This window comes from Triticum aestivum, chromosome 3B (assembly GCF_018294505.1).
Source record: "Triticum aestivum cultivar Chinese Spring chromosome 3B, IWGSC CS RefSeq v2.1, whole genome shotgun sequence".
Taxonomy (NCBI): domain Eukaryota; kingdom Viridiplantae; phylum Streptophyta; class Magnoliopsida; order Poales; family Poaceae; genus Triticum; species Triticum aestivum.
In genome coordinates this window covers 771,994,226-772,008,125 of record NC_057801.1, presented here as the reverse complement: position 1 = coordinate 772,008,125, position 13,900 = coordinate 771,994,226, and the positions used below count along the sequence as shown (strand labels likewise).

At 44.7% G+C, this 13,900-nt stretch overlaps 3 protein-coding genes across 10 annotated transcripts; 2 read left to right on the top strand and 1 right to left on the bottom strand.

Moving 5' to 3' along the window:
* The first annotated feature begins 37 nt into the window (after positions 1 to 37).
* Positions 38 to 2,582, top strand: LOC123067867 (salicylate/benzoate carboxyl methyltransferase-like). The gene is made up of 5 exons (XM_044490473.1): positions 38 to 88; positions 280 to 618; positions 698 to 891; positions 1,743 to 1,821; positions 1,923 to 2,582. Exons 1-5 carry the CDS (start codon positions 38 to 40, stop codon positions 2,289 to 2,291), a joined length of 1,032 nt encoding a protein of 343 aa, XP_044346408.1. The 3' UTR covers positions 2,292 to 2,582.
* A 346-nt stretch (positions 2,583 to 2,928) lies between these two features.
* Positions 2,929 to 13,554, bottom strand: LOC123072329 (general transcription factor 3C polypeptide 6). Of its 7 annotated transcripts, none has more exons than XR_006435050.1 (6): positions 12,912 to 13,554; positions 12,264 to 12,326; positions 11,675 to 11,726; positions 11,241 to 11,457; positions 5,639 to 5,714; positions 2,929 to 3,158 (listed from the first exon to the last, which is right to left on the bottom strand). XR_006435050.1 is itself a non-coding variant. In XM_044495893.1 (6 exons), exons 2-6 carry the CDS (start codon positions 13,047 to 13,049, stop codon positions 5,711 to 5,713), a joined length of 474 nt encoding a protein of 157 aa, XP_044351828.1. In that variant the 5' UTR covers positions 13,050 to 13,120; positions 13,208 to 13,554; the 3' UTR covers positions 5,285 to 5,710. The 7 variants fall into 7 exon arrangements, 4 of the variants coding, with proteins under 4 accessions (XP_044351828.1, XP_044351829.1, XP_044351826.1 ...); XR_006435049.1 differs by lacking the exon at positions 2,929 to 3,158 and adding an exon at positions 5,285 to 5,558; XR_006435051.1 differs by lacking the exon at positions 2,929 to 3,158 and adding an exon at positions 5,285 to 5,551.
* Positions 5,940 to 9,777, top strand: LOC123072327 (uncharacterized). Of its 2 annotated transcripts, none has more exons than XM_044495889.1 (2): positions 5,940 to 7,451; positions 7,574 to 9,777. In XM_044495889.1, exons 1-2 carry the CDS (start codon positions 6,370 to 6,372, stop codon positions 9,024 to 9,026), a joined length of 2,535 nt encoding a protein of 844 aa, XP_044351824.1. In that variant the 5' UTR covers positions 5,940 to 6,369; the 3' UTR covers positions 9,027 to 9,777. The 2 variants fall into 2 exon arrangements, with proteins under 2 accessions (XP_044351824.1, XP_044351825.1); XM_044495890.1 differs by having other exon boundaries at positions 5,941 to 7,451; positions 7,577 to 9,776.
* Positions 13,555 to 13,900: the final 346 nt, after the last annotated feature.

The following is a 13,900-nucleotide window of genomic DNA, read 5'->3' as shown; positions in this document are numbered from 1 at the left end:
GCAAAGCCATGACCTCCAAACAGGTGGTGTATAGAGTATGAATCAAGGTCAAGGGAAAACAAGCTATGCTCGCAACTCCGGTATTCAGGTACGTTTTCCCCACTCTTTGTAATTCACGTTTGCACAGAAAGTTCTTTGATTCCTTTGCTTCTCAAGACAGTTCTGTCAAGAATACGTTCACACAGCTTATATTACCGAGTAAACTATATGATCTGAAACATTTTAAAGTAAAGAGAACATTATAAAGACTGGATTTTTCTGCTACGCAATCAATTGCAGAATGCTGCCAGCGCCTTGTTGCCAACAAAGATGGTGGTTGCCGACCTGGGGTGCTCCTCTGGTCCAAATGCAGTGGCATTAGTGTCGATCGCCATCGACGCCATCCACATTCACTGCCTCCAGTTCTTACAGCCACCACCAGAAGTGTGCGTGCTCCTCAACGATCTGCCTGATAACGACTTCAACACGGTGGTGAAGAGCCTGGTCACACTCCATCAAAGCAACAACGAACCTATCGTCGCCACTGGTATCGTACCGGGGTCTTTTTATGAGAGGCTCTTCACTAGTGGTTCCTTGCATCTTGTCTGCTCGTCCAACAGCCTAGATTGGCTCTCAAAGGTGTGAGTTTAAAACTGCTCGTTGGATTTATCCACTGCTTTTCTTGGTTAGTTCTGTAAGCAAAACCTTATCTCTACAGGCTCCTGAGGATCTAACAAGGAACCAGATCCCGGCGTATGACATTGATGAGCACACTAGGCTTGAAAGGCACCCTATGGTCATTGAGGCTTATGCACAACAGTTCAGGAAGGACTTCAGAAGTTTCTTGAAGTTCAGAGCCAAAGAATTGATCCCAGGAGGCCGGATTGTCGTCTCCCTTGTAGGGGATTTTTTGTCAAAAGAGGCCACATGCGCAATTGAATTGCCAAAAAAGACCCCCTCTGAGACGATTTGACAAAAAAGACCCCCTCGGCCGTGGCGGCAGGCGCGCCAGGCAACACGTGGCACCTGCCGCCATGGTGTGAGGCGGCGGCCCCTGCCGCCACGGCGTCAGGCGGCAGGCTGCGTGGAACGGGAATCGGCTGGCGCAACGGAACGGGCTGGCGCTGTGGAGCCCTTTCGCCTGAGCGGCTAGCGGCAGGACTATAGCAGCCGGGCCCGGCCGCCTCAGGGGCTGGCGGCAGGCCTGTTCATCGGCGTCGTTTCAGGCACTGTGTTCATCGGCTGGCCTGTATTCCTTGCTTAGTTACTAGTACTCCATTAGTTAACACGAGCAGAGGCCTTATTCATGCATGCATGCCCATGTGACGTCCACCTCTTTAAACAAAGCAAAGTACTGCCGTACATGCACGACGCAGGGCAAGTGGGTACAGACGGGAATTTTTGTCAAAGAGACCACCTGCTACAGCATCCCTGCCCCCAGCTGATGAACAGGCCTGCCGCCAGCCTCTGAGGCGGCCGGGCCCGGCTGCTACTGTCCTGCCGCCGGCCCCTCAAGCGGTAGGGGTCCATAGTGCCAGCCCGTTCCGTCGCGCCAGCCGATTTCCGTTCCATGCAGTCTGCCGCCTGACGCCGTGGCGGCAGGAGCCGCCGCCTAGCACCGTGGCGGCAGGTGCCACGTGTCGTCTGGCGCACCTGCCGCCACGGACGAGGGGGTCCTTTTTGTCAAATCATCTCAGAGGGGGTCTTTTCTGGCAATTCAATTGCGCAGGTGGTCTCTTTCGACAAAAAATCCTTGTAGGGAGGGACTCCGGTGTAATTGCCCCCAAATTCTCTCACATGTGGGAATTCATAGCTCAGATTCTAAGCGTAATGGTCTCAGAGGTACATTTTCATTGTTTTTCTTCTAGTATAGTAATATTATTTATAATTTGTTAACACACATGAGTATTTGACCTCCAAATCTTTTGGTATGCTTTTGACAGGGTGTGATCGACAAAGCGAAGTTTGATTCTTTCTACGTGCCATTCTATGAACCTTCCGACAAAGAGCTGAGGGAGATCATTCAAGATGAGGGCTCCTTCTCAATCAGTGAGATGCGGGTGCACGGCCCTCAAAGCGGGGTCGACAGCGCACTCATGGTACCAAGGAGGTTTGTGAATACGACGAGAGCCGTATTTGAGCCAATTATAGTCCTGCATTTTGGAGAAGTCATGGATGAATTCGTGAGGACCTTGGAGCGGCGCTGGAGTGTGGAGGGCATCATGCAAGATGACTTCACCGGAAGCCCACGACCGAGGGTGGCCGTATCCTCAAGAAGGCATGACCTGCAGGTAACCGGTGTGAGTCCCTGATTTCTTCAGAATACAACGAATTTGATGAGAACCTCTTGTTGTCGCGTTGAAATGGTTGGTATGGTGAACATTACACCTTGATAGGTTGGGCAGGTCTGTTCACGTTAGGTTTCCTGATTTGAAGATGTTCAAGCAGGTGCAGGCTAAGTCCAGCAAGTGGTGCAAGCTGAAAGAGGCTTAGAGGTGAAGTCCGCGTCGCCTGCTTCTGCATGCCTGATAGCAAGGCTCAACTATATACTTTGTTGTTTCTCTATCTAAAGATGAAGCACGGCGTTTAGTTTTTTTGTTCCTGTTTCTGTTACGTACTGTCGAAGATCAAGAAAACTATTCTGTTTGCTACTGTCGTCGGCATATGGCGGATTGGCAGGCTGCCTGGTTTGAAACTGAATTGGCTCCCCAAATGTTGGGTACCGAAAATCCAAAATTACAGAACTGCTTTGGTTGTTTTGATATAACCGGATTTTGGCTTGCAAAAGCATTAGTATTTTTGTTGCTGCATACCAAATAGGAGTACTTATTGCCCTAAAATTCTAGGGCAAGAAATTCAGCCTGAGGTTTCTGTTATGTCTGTTTGGGTAAGATGTGTGATGAGATTGAAGCAGTTACAAAATCAATAATACTACTTCATCACATGGAGTAGTTAATTCTGCATTGCTGGTCTTCGTGTGGTTTATAAATGAAAGAAACTCCTTGCCGACATTGAGTGTCAACTATAGCTAATGTTTCATACGTATCCATGTGATAAGAAACAAACTATTCCACTAGGAACCAACCAATGCACATGTAAGCACTTCTATATGATCCTTCCTTCAGCGATGGGAGCACCATGAGCATGCTCAGGAGCACCAGACCATGAACAAAAATGAACTGCAACAGAGCATTTTTCACTTAAAAGTTGAGTATCATGCAATTATTCTATTTAACTTTTTTAGCACTACATTCTATTTAACTTTTTTTTTAGACTCGCCATTATATTTAACTTTTTTCAGAAACATTTATAACTTTATGCATACTCATAAGAATTACAGGCACACTGATTTGGACATAAGATCCAAGAAAATACAAACTAACAACTATGACTAAGAATTACAATGAAATCTCTTGAAAACACCTTATTTGCGGTATCAAACTCTGCTCGAAAAAAACACTCCAAAGACTTCAGTAATGAGGCAGTATGGAGAATCGAACTCGCGCCGCTACATCTGAATTGCTTAGCTAATCACTAGAGCTTCTGAAAGTGGTGGACTGATATCAATGCCAAATGGTTTAGAACTAATGTAGACGCACTATTTATTACTCAGTCATTTACTATATCGCTTAGTTTTTTTAGTTAATTAGAAACAATTTGAAAAAAAGTTTTATTTATGAAAAAAGTTCATAAATTTTGGAAGAAGTTAACGAATTTTAAAAAAAGTTCATCGATTTTCAAAAAAGAAGTTTATCCATTTTGAAAAAATATCATCCAGTTTGAAAAAGTTTATCGATTTGGAAAAATATCAATTTTGAAAAAAAGTTCATCGACTTAAAAAAAAAGTTCACCAATTTATTTTAAAAAATCGTTGATTCGCAAAAAAGTTCATCGAACTTGAAAAAAAAAGTAAAGAAAAGAGGGGGAAAATATTTAGAAAAGGAAGAGAAAAGGAAAGAAAGAAACTAAAAAAACGGTTCACAAAAAACTCAAAAACTTAAAAAGTAGAGAGAACGGCTAGGGAAAGTATAAACAAAGAAAATGATATAGATTATCACAACCTGTAGTCAGCCCCCCCCCCTCTGGTTAGTGCGTGTTCACGCTTAAGCTGCAGTTAGCGGGTTTGATTCTCTCTCTCGCACAATTTTTGCATATTCAAACGAGAATAAAGAGTGAAATGGGCCGGCCCAACACGTGAAGGGAGTGTGTGCTGGCTTGCCCAATGACCCATAACCGGTGCCTGCAGCGCTAAATAAGAAACGCTTATATCTCGCATATAGCGTGTCATGCTTCAGACTTGCTTAAGGGACGAGCAAGATGGAGCGGCACTCATGTGCGGGACGCCACAGCCCCTCTTTGCTTTCTTTTTTTACGTTTTCTGTTTTTATTGCTTTATTTTCATAAAAAAATTTATACTTTAAAATATTCTAAGTATATATATTCCAAAGAACACTCTACAAATGTTTTTTGAAAAATGTTGAACAAGTATTTTGAAAAATGTTAATCAATTATTCAGACAATGTTGAACACGTATAGAAACGTTTTTTATCATCAATTAAAAATGATAAATTTTTTAATGATGTATATAAAAATGTTCATCAAGCACTTGAAAAAAATGTTGGACAAGTATTTAAAAAATGCAATCAAGCGTTTGGGAAAGGTTAACTGTCTATAGAAAAAATGATGTGCATCTATTAAAAAAATGATGAAATTTTTTATCATGTACTTCCTCCGTTCTTAAATATAAATCTTTTTAGAGATTTTGCAATATGGACTGCATAAGGAGTAAAATAAGTGAATCTACACTCCAAATTACGTCTATATACAAATGTATGTAGTTAATATTGAGATCTCTATAAAGGCTTATATTTAGGAACGGTGGGAGTATATAAAAATGGTAATCAAGCATTTGAAAAAATGTTGAACAAGTGTTTGACAAATGTTAATCAAGCGTTTGCAAAATGTTAAATGTGTATAGAAAAAAATGTTGACCATGTACTCTAAAAATGCAAATCTTTTTATTTGAAAACTGTTAATCAAGCATTTTAAAAATATAAAAAATGTATAGAAAATGTTGACCATGTATTAAAAAATGTTAATTTTGTATTTCAAAATTGTCAAACAAACATTTGAAAAATGTTTTAAAATGTGTGTACAAGAAATGTTGACCGTATATTAAAAAAATGTTAAATTTGTATTTGGAAAAATTTTAAACGTGTAATAAAAAAATGTTGTTGACATATAAAAAAATGTAGAATGGAAACCAAGAGAAACAAAGAATATGAAAAAAAATGAAAACCCTTCCTAAAAAATATTTCACTATTCAATACTTTTGGCGAACCCAATGGTCATATTTTCACCCTTCCTAAATACAGTCACCGGGATAAAACCTAGAGCCAAGTTGTTATACTATAGATGTAATTTGGATTATGTTTGAAATGCTTTATACTTCCGGGAAACTTTCATTAATAGATCCGGATCCTTTTCACCAAAAAAAAAAAGATGCAATTTGCTCTTTATGTATTGGCGTGCAGCTAATGCAAAGCAGCTAGATGGAATAAGCATCTCCCAGCTGGTCCCTAGAAAAGCATTTTCCTGTTAGCCATGTCTTTCTTGGTCGCACAAATCAGGCACCGCCGTCATGTTCACACAAGCGTACCTTTTGGCATGACAAGGCGCCACATCAGCTTGGGGGCGCCGATGATGCATAATCGTATTTCAAGGGGGTTTTCTACCTGTCGAGAAAAAAGTGTGCATTACAAATAGATTGTTAGTAGTTACAGCCCAAAGTGTAGCTAGGTATGTACTATGTAGGAAAAGAAGCAGCAGCAATGTGAATGATAAGCTGAACTAACAAAGAAGGCCAAATAGAGTAGCATAGATCCCATGCGTGCACAATTTAAAAGATGAACATTGGTTGGTTGATGCCTGTTAAGCTGCCAGCATACAAGCTTGGTACAAAGGCAAGGGAACAAATACTTAAACAAGACTAGCAGGCTGCAGCTTGCAGATTCCTGGAAAACATCATGCCAAAGCCAAGGCACCGTGATGCCATGCATATGCATCCACCCACCCAGCTATATAAACTAGGCAAGAGCTCAACGTGGAACCACAGCTTCACATCGCCGACTCAAGGCATCTAGCTTCTTCGTGCTCCAGTTCCAGTTCCACCGTCAAATATGGCCCAGCAAGAGATCAAACAAGTAGCAGCATCCCAGACCCACAATCCAGGGGAGCCAGATAAGCCGCCCGGGGCTGGGGGCAACAAGCAGCCTCCTTCAATGGAGTACCAGCTGAAGGAGTACCTTCTGCTGCTGGCCACCCTGGTGGCGACAGTGACGTACGCGGCGGGGCTCAACCTGCCGGGGGGAGTCTGGCAGGAGGACACGCATGGCGGACCACACATCGCAGGTAAACACGACGTTCGCGACTTGGTGTAAATCTTTTCTTGATATGCTTACTTTATATATCCGGGCTCTTGCGGCATCACTACTTGTAGGTGACCCCATCCTCCCTGACACGCACTACCGCCGGTACTTGGCCTTCTACTACTGCAACGCAACGGCGTTTATTGCGTCGCTTGTGGCGTGCCTCCTTCTCGTCTTCCTTGATGAGAAGACGAAGTGGGCCACCGTCCTACGGGCGGTCATGGTGCTCGACCTGTTCGGCCTCATGGGGGCCTACGCCGCCGGGAGCTGCCGGGACAAGTTCACCACCATCTACTCCTCGCTGCTGGTCTCGGCCGTCTTTGCCTACATCACGCGCATCTTCGTCATCTACGCCTTCCGGCGGATGCAGGTGAGGGTGCTGACCAAGAGAACGCAAGGCAAGGGTGACCCCAAGAAGCAACATGAACAGCAAGACAAGGAGGAGGTGCAGGCCGGTGACCTGGAGAAGCAAAACAAGGAGAAGGAGCACGATGCCAACAGGCGCGCCGAGGAGCATGATGTACTGATGCTTCTAGCGACCTTCGTCGTCGCCATCACGTATGTGGCCGGGCTGGGCCCACCCGGCGGGTTCTGGGGCAGCACCCAGGACGGACACCACGTGAGCGACCCGGTCATGCAGGAGCACTACTCCGCCCGGTACCAGGCCTTCTTCGTGTGCAACACCACCGCCTTCGTCGCTTCCCTCCTCATCATCGTACTGCTCATGAACAAGGAGCTCAGCGAGGCTATGACCGAAGCCAACAAGGCTATCACCAGAGCCAACAAGGCTTTCTCTGGAGAGATCTTCTCTAAAAGTTTCATCGCGCTCTACGGGTTCATCGCCCTGGCACTCACCGGACTCGTGGGGGCCTATGCTGCAGGAAGCTGCAGGGAGCCTGATGCTACCATCTATGTGGTTTGCCTGGCTGGCGCGGTTCTTGCATACATATTTCTACAGGTGGCTATTCCTAGAGCCATGGGGAAGGAGTATTGCGTCTATAATCCTTCAGGATGGCTCATGAAAATATATGGCATGTTGAACAGGTATATGAGCACGTATTTTTTTTTGTTATTTCTAGCTTCCTTGGCAAATTATCATTGACACACATAATTCAATTCTTGGATACAAGTAATTTTAACTTTATATCCATATATGCAACTACCAGCAGGGACAGTGGTGCGCAACAAGATGACAAATTATTGGAAAAGAATCGCTCTCTTGTCATGTTGCTTGCTACTCTCGTGGTGAGCATCACTTACTCAGCAGGACTGGATCCACCTGGCGGCCTCTGGCCAGATGACCGGGATGGGCACAAGGGCGGCGACCCGGTACTCCTCACAACCCATCCCACTCGGTACAAGGTGTTCTTCTATAGCAACTCAGCCGCCTTCGTGACATCCTTGGTGGTCATCATAATGGTCCGGTGTCAATTTCTACTCCGGCGCCATATATTGCATGCAGCCATGATACTGGATTTGTTTGGCCTCATCACTGCATACTCCGCAGGGAGCGGCAGAGATTTAGCCACATCCATATATGTTGTCGCCCTGGCAGGTGCCGTCCTTGTGTATGTGGTGATTCATATAGTGTTCTTCACACTAGAAGATAACATCGATCACCAAGACGCCGATAAGTTGGATAAGAGGCGTGACATGCTGCTGCTGCTTGCCATCTTGGCTGCAACACTGACTTACCAAGCTGGGCTCACCCCACCAGGTGGCTTCTGGTCAGCCGATGACAAGTTTGGTCATCATGCGGGGTTCCCGGTCTTCCTTGATAACTACCCACGCCGTTACAGTGCATTCTTCTACTGCAATGCAGCAAGCTTCATGGCATCTGTGACTCTCATAGTTCTTCTGGTGAACCCCACCCTATACAAGCCGGGCATAAGGTGTTACGCACTCTATGTGTGCACGGTGGTGGGCATGTTTGGCCTCATGGGTGCCTATGCTGCTGGAAGCTCCCGCCATCTGCGAACCTCCATCTATGTGTTCATTTTAGTTGCTGCAGTGCTTGCATTCTTGACCATCCAGGTGGTCATAAGTTATAAAGGGAGGCCCACGTCTGCTCCAGTAAAAGTGTCCTCTGGGCAAGAAGGCAGCACCAGTGAGTCTTCCGGGAAAGTGGACACTGCCAGCCACACAGACACAGGAACAGAAGTAAAGAACCTTCGTGAGTACTTGATGCCGATAGGAGTCTTGGCTGCGAGTGTAACATACCAGACTGGCCTGAAACCACCAGGTGGCCTCTGGCAGGACAACAACAACGGGCATACTGCAGGCAACTCAATCCTACATGACACCGACAGAGGCCGGTACCGTGCTTTCTTCTATAGCAACTCCACTTCGTTCATGGCTTCTATTGTCGTCATTGTGTTGCTACTTCCATGGAAAGGCCTCAACTTGCCACTGGGGCGAATGTATGCAGCCATTTTGCTAGACATGCTAGGCCTTCTTGTGGCCTATGCAGCTGGCAGCACCAGGGAATGGGAGACGTCCAGCCTTGTCATCGCTCTCGTCGTTCCTGTGCTGGCCTACATTGCAGCCTATGCAGCAGTGTTGTTGTTCCCCAACAAGTGCCCATGTGGCAACAGCCAGACCAACAGAGATTCCGCATGAAGCACCAAAAGATGAAGAAAAAGTTCGGGCGTGAAATGATTTTTTATCTTCTTTCCAGGTTTATTCAACTGCAAATAATGTGTGTGTGTGTGTGTTTCAGGATATACAGTTTTTTATTCACATGTACTTTCCATATGATATATATATACCAAGTTCTTGTGTACAACTATTGAGTATTGACATGTTCTCAAACAATAAAAATGCTAGTGCAGAGCTTTCATCTCAAGCGATCTCATTGGTCTAGGCAATGATGGTGCCTCTGTTTTTAAGGCGTCCCGCCTTGGACGCTTAGGCGACGCTTAGGCGATAAGGCGCCCCGCCAGCGCCTTACAAATATGCCCGCCTTAGGCGCTTAGGCGTCCGCCTTAGGCGCTTAGGCGTCGCCTAGGCGATAAGGCGCCCCCCCAGCGCCTTAGATCGCCTTACCGCCTTAAAAACATAGGATGGTGCCTTTATTGCCTTCTGTTGCAATTGCTAGCATTCTGCTCTTTAGGGCATCTCCAATGGTTGTAAGATAGTTATTGGTAGACTTTGCCACATAGGATTTTTGATGATGTGTCATACAATAAATGAGGGAAGAGAGGAAGGTTGTATGTACATGAACCAATACCCCTTGCACAAGCTCCAATGTAGAATGAGAGAGCACCTTATTTATTATTTCACATCCTATTGGACAAACTAGATACAACCCATTGGAGTTGTTGTATGTTAAGGTGTTGGTTGATGACATGACATATTTTACCAACAAGCTAACATACAAACTGTTGAAGATGCCCTTACCGGCATTGCTTGCCTCACTCTGTCTGCTTCATTTGGTCAAACTCTTGTTCTTTGTTCAATTTATTTCAGCATGACCTCCTGTCTCCTACCGCTCAGTAATAAAAAATGAAGTTCATCTCTTAGTTGGCCTCAACATAAGCACACATCCAATGTGGTTACCACCTGCTTCTGGTTTAGCACCAACGTTGGCAAACTAAGAGATGAACTTCATAAGCACCAATCTTGTCCCAACCCTCCCAGTTCAAGTGGTTACCACGAGCAAGACGATGAGCTGCAAACTTGCTTTTGCAGTTGTGCCCGACATAACCACATTGGTGCTACTTCAGGTAAGAGATGGTTCACAAAAGAAGTGAATTTCATTACCTTGTAGTAGCCAATGAGCATGATGTACATGAGCGGTGAAAGAGTTAACATACTCCGGCTGCATATCCCGGAAGGATGGGCTGAACATCCTGGACGGAGACATACAACCGGTGTGCCATCCAGCAGCAGTTGTGCACGCAAGGGTTTTCGGGAGCCCAAGAGAGGAGGGTGTGGTGGTGGCGCAAGAGAAGAAGGACAATGTAAGGGATCGTGGGTCGGGTCTGGATATGGGCTTCAAGCCGTTATAATTAAGTGACCACACTAGCGTTAACTACCCAATTGTGCCTTGAGGTTTATGCAAAGAAAAGTTTTTTTAGCCTTGTGCAAAGAAAAGTTGGAAGAGCTTCGAAACACTCCATTTTGGTGTGCGGGAGAAGCATTCCTTGTTGTTTAGCCTTGTACCGTATGTTGCAAGTGGTAAACGGTGGTACTCCTGCTTGGGAACCACTATCAGATTCCGGCCTTGATGCTTAAGGAGATTTTGGGAGTTCAGATCCGCTTGACTGCCCATGAGGATAGATGATCTAGCGGTGCCAAGGTAACAGAGGGCAATGACTTTTCAAACTCAAGTACTGGATGACTTCTCGGGTCTAAACAAAGTACAGAATGGCTTCACAGGCTCCCCTGGTTTCACAAAGTGATGATTTGGACATTGGCATGGCCTTCAAAATTTAACTCTAACCAATAATTTCTACTACAGTTTATCCATAAAACCCCCAAAATTGTAATATTCTGAAAATATTTCTGAGGCAACCATTTTGAAAGCAAGAATGGCAACTACTTAGTGATCTAAACGCTCTTATATTTCTTTACGGAGGGAGTTCAAGTTTTTTAAATGACTCAAGGTATGTCCAAACGTCGACTATTTGTAAACGGGAGGGAACTAGGTGTTTTTCAGGTTTTAGATAGTGTTGCATGAGTTCATAGAGAGCCAAGATCTCCATCATGCAGATTTTTAGAAGATTGAAAATTCAGAAAGAGAGGATAATAATCAGCAGACTCTCATATTGCAAGTTACGTCAAAATAGAGAATGCTGGTGGGCAATTAAAATTAGGAAGTATCATCCTTACATTCTATTTGAAGGGTCAAAGGAGAACTCCTTATCCTTATGCTGATATGCTCTGTGCTCATGATGATCCTCGTTGATCGACTGGAATTTGAGGATCTTTTGAACGCTTGCGAGATGTTTCACCTCCTTGGATGGTCCTTCCTTACAACTGCTGCCTAGCTTGTCCTTATTTACTTTGAGAGGTACAGTCCGATCATGAACTGGTTTTGATGGAGCATCTGAGAAGGAACACATTGAAACAGCAAATGAATGCACTGAAAAAATCACATTAGGGTGCACGGAAGGAGTAATGAGCTCCTAATGAATGGCAATGTTAGCCTGCCTTTCTGACAAGTTCAATGGAGGAGGGGGGGTTGTGTGCAAACAAGATCATTTCATATTAAACACTTAACAAAGAAAGAGGAGCAGAGGTATGTTATCAGTGCAAACACTTACCACTTTCCGAAAATAAATAATATGTGCCGACCGTTTCTTCATACTCTCCAATCTGTCATTAAACAAGGTCTCAGCAATCAGCTCACTCAGCAGGTAGGTTAACGATTGGAAGCCCTTCAGTACAAATTTTCCACAGCAGAAGTAATCACAATGGAAGGAAAACCAATGAAGTTTACTGGTACAGGTAATAAGTAATATCATTCAAACACAATGGTTTTTAGTGCTAAAGCTGTCACAAAGAATTTATGGAATTCAAATGTGGCTTGGTTCTATCTACTCCTCAAGAACTTAAACAGAAAAAAAAAATAGAGTTCAGAAAAATACTCTAGAGAGACTCTATAAAAAAACGCTTCAACATTTCTTGATAAATGGGTGTATCCAAATAGCACTTTAGCATAACAACTACAAGTGAAGTTCTAACAGTCATACATTAGCTTATATTTGTACATACAAAGGATTTACATCATTACCAACATATTGACACTCCACATCTAGTGGTATGGTCAAATAGAGAATGCAAATATAGAACATCACTGCTAAAAGTTCAATAAGATAAAACTTCAAACAGCCAAGCAACATGAGTACTCACCATGTTCACGCCGCGACCTACTATCAAGTTAGGGGTCGGTGTATCCAAACCCTGAAAAACATGCTTAAAAGAACTTAGTGGACTAGCCAACCACTAAACATCTCACAAAAATAACATTGACTTCTTCGCATCAAGAAATTGTGGTACCAATCTAGTAGTCTGTACACAGTAGGGCGCTGAAAATCTAAATAAGCAGGAGACATGCTGAAAACTAACCATGTCCCAACATGATTACAGCCCAGATTTTCCCACAAAATCTGCTGAAGAGACATATACATCGTGAACAGCATTTTGTATCTGATGATGGTAACCCTTGACAGTGTCAACCTAAAAAACAAATCTGAAGGAGATTTTGGCCAAATACAAGAAAGGCATCTGGTCCCTTGATGTAATAATATGAGTAGGCAGTAGCACACCAGCGCTAGTGTAATCAGCACATAGCTTGCTGCTTCATCTTCATGTTAAACAAGGGGAAAAAATGATGTGGAACTATACTCGTCATTTAAACATTTCTGATAATCAAATATAAAGTCGTTCTTGATATCAATAGCATAGAGGTAGCAAAAATGCCTAAGGAAACATTCACAACAGAGACTAATATCCTTTTGTACTAGTATAAGCTGCAGAAACAGAGAAGAAGCAACTTACAGAGAGTATATAAGGGGCATCTGGTTGAATGTTGGAATGGAGACAACCATCCAACTCTAGCAAGACATACTCTTCTTCCTCTTCCTCTTCCTCTTCCTCTTGTCCAATTTGCTTGTCTCTCTCGTGTTCAGTTGCCATCTCCAACAAGAATGTGCACTCACACAGCAGTAAAAGTATAAAACCAGCACTTGAGACTTGACCAACCTCGCCTGCAGAGCCCAAAAGCAGGGGATGAATGCAGCACAAGGTACAACAACCTACAGTATAAATTAGCTGAATAGACAACGTTAGCATACTCCCTATTTAAGAGGATTAAATCCAGAATCAGTCGATCTCTGAAATTCCTCCCCCTGCCCTCCGTTGCGGCGTACCCTGCTCCTGCTCGCCGTCACCGGCCTACCGACCCTGCAACCCCGCCCACCGCTACAGCGCCCCGCCTGCCGCCGCCGGCTAGTGCCCTGGGAAGGCAGAGGGCGCGACGCCGCGCACCCGCCGGCCGCCGCGGGCGCGTGCCGTACTGTACCAGCACGCCGGGGATCCCGTCGCTTCCTCCCCGCCGGCGCGCGCCTGCTGGACGCCGCCTTAGGGTTTTTTTCTTTTTTTTAGAAATGACGCCGCCGTAGGCAGAGGGACAGTGAGGAATAGCCACGGAAACGACGGAAGAAAGGTAGTGGGCTTTCCAAGGTCCTTCACTAAAAGGCCTCCTGGACTTCTTAGCAAATGGGCTGGAAGCCCCCAGGCCAGTCACTCACACACACCAAGAAGAGTACCAGCTCGCTCTCTCTCTCTCTCTCCCGTGGAAGAGGTCCCTCTGTTTTTCCAAATATAAATGATAAAAAATCCATTCATGCAACTCATGTAGGAGCATGCCGTTTAATCAAGTCAGATGAGAAGGCAAGATACACACATTGCAGATGCAGTAAAATTTGTTTCTATTACTAGTTTTAAGGCCCAACACAGGTACTTGCAGGCCCAGACCAACACATATT

Excerpts from the sequence above, each read along its gene's own strand:
- LOC123072327 (XM_044495889.1), top strand. The coding sequence starts at position 6,370 with ATGGCGGACCACACATCGCAGGTAAACACGACGTTCGCGACTTGGTGT. Across the intron at positions 7,452-7,573 it reads ATATATGGCATGTTGAACAG|CAGGGACAGTGGTGCGCAAC; the intron begins GTATATGAGCAC and ends TGCAACTACCAG.
- LOC123072329 (XM_044495891.1), bottom strand. The coding sequence starts at position 13,205 with ATGCTAACGTTGTCTATTCAGCTAATTTATACTGTAGGTTGTTGTACC. Across the intron at positions 12,327-12,911 it reads ATGCCCCTTATATACTCTCT|CATGTTTTTCAGGGTTTGGA; the intron begins GTAAGTTGCTTC and ends AGTTCTTTTAAG. Across the intron at positions 11,727-12,263 it reads TAGGTCGCGGCGTGAACATG|ATTGGAGAGTATGAAGAAAC; the intron begins GTGAGTACTCAT and ends GTTTAATGACAG.
- LOC123067867 (XM_044490473.1), top strand. The coding sequence starts at position 38 with ATGAATCAAGGTCAAGGGAAAACAAGCTATGCTCGCAACTCCGGTATT. Across the intron at positions 89-279 it reads CTCGCAACTCCGGTATTCAG|AATGCTGCCAGCGCCTTGTT; the intron begins GTACGTTTTCCC and ends AATCAATTGCAG. Across the intron at positions 892-1,742 it reads TCCCTTGTAGGGGATTTTTT|GGACTCCGGTGTAATTGCCC; the intron begins GTCAAAAGAGGC and ends CCTTGTAGGGAG.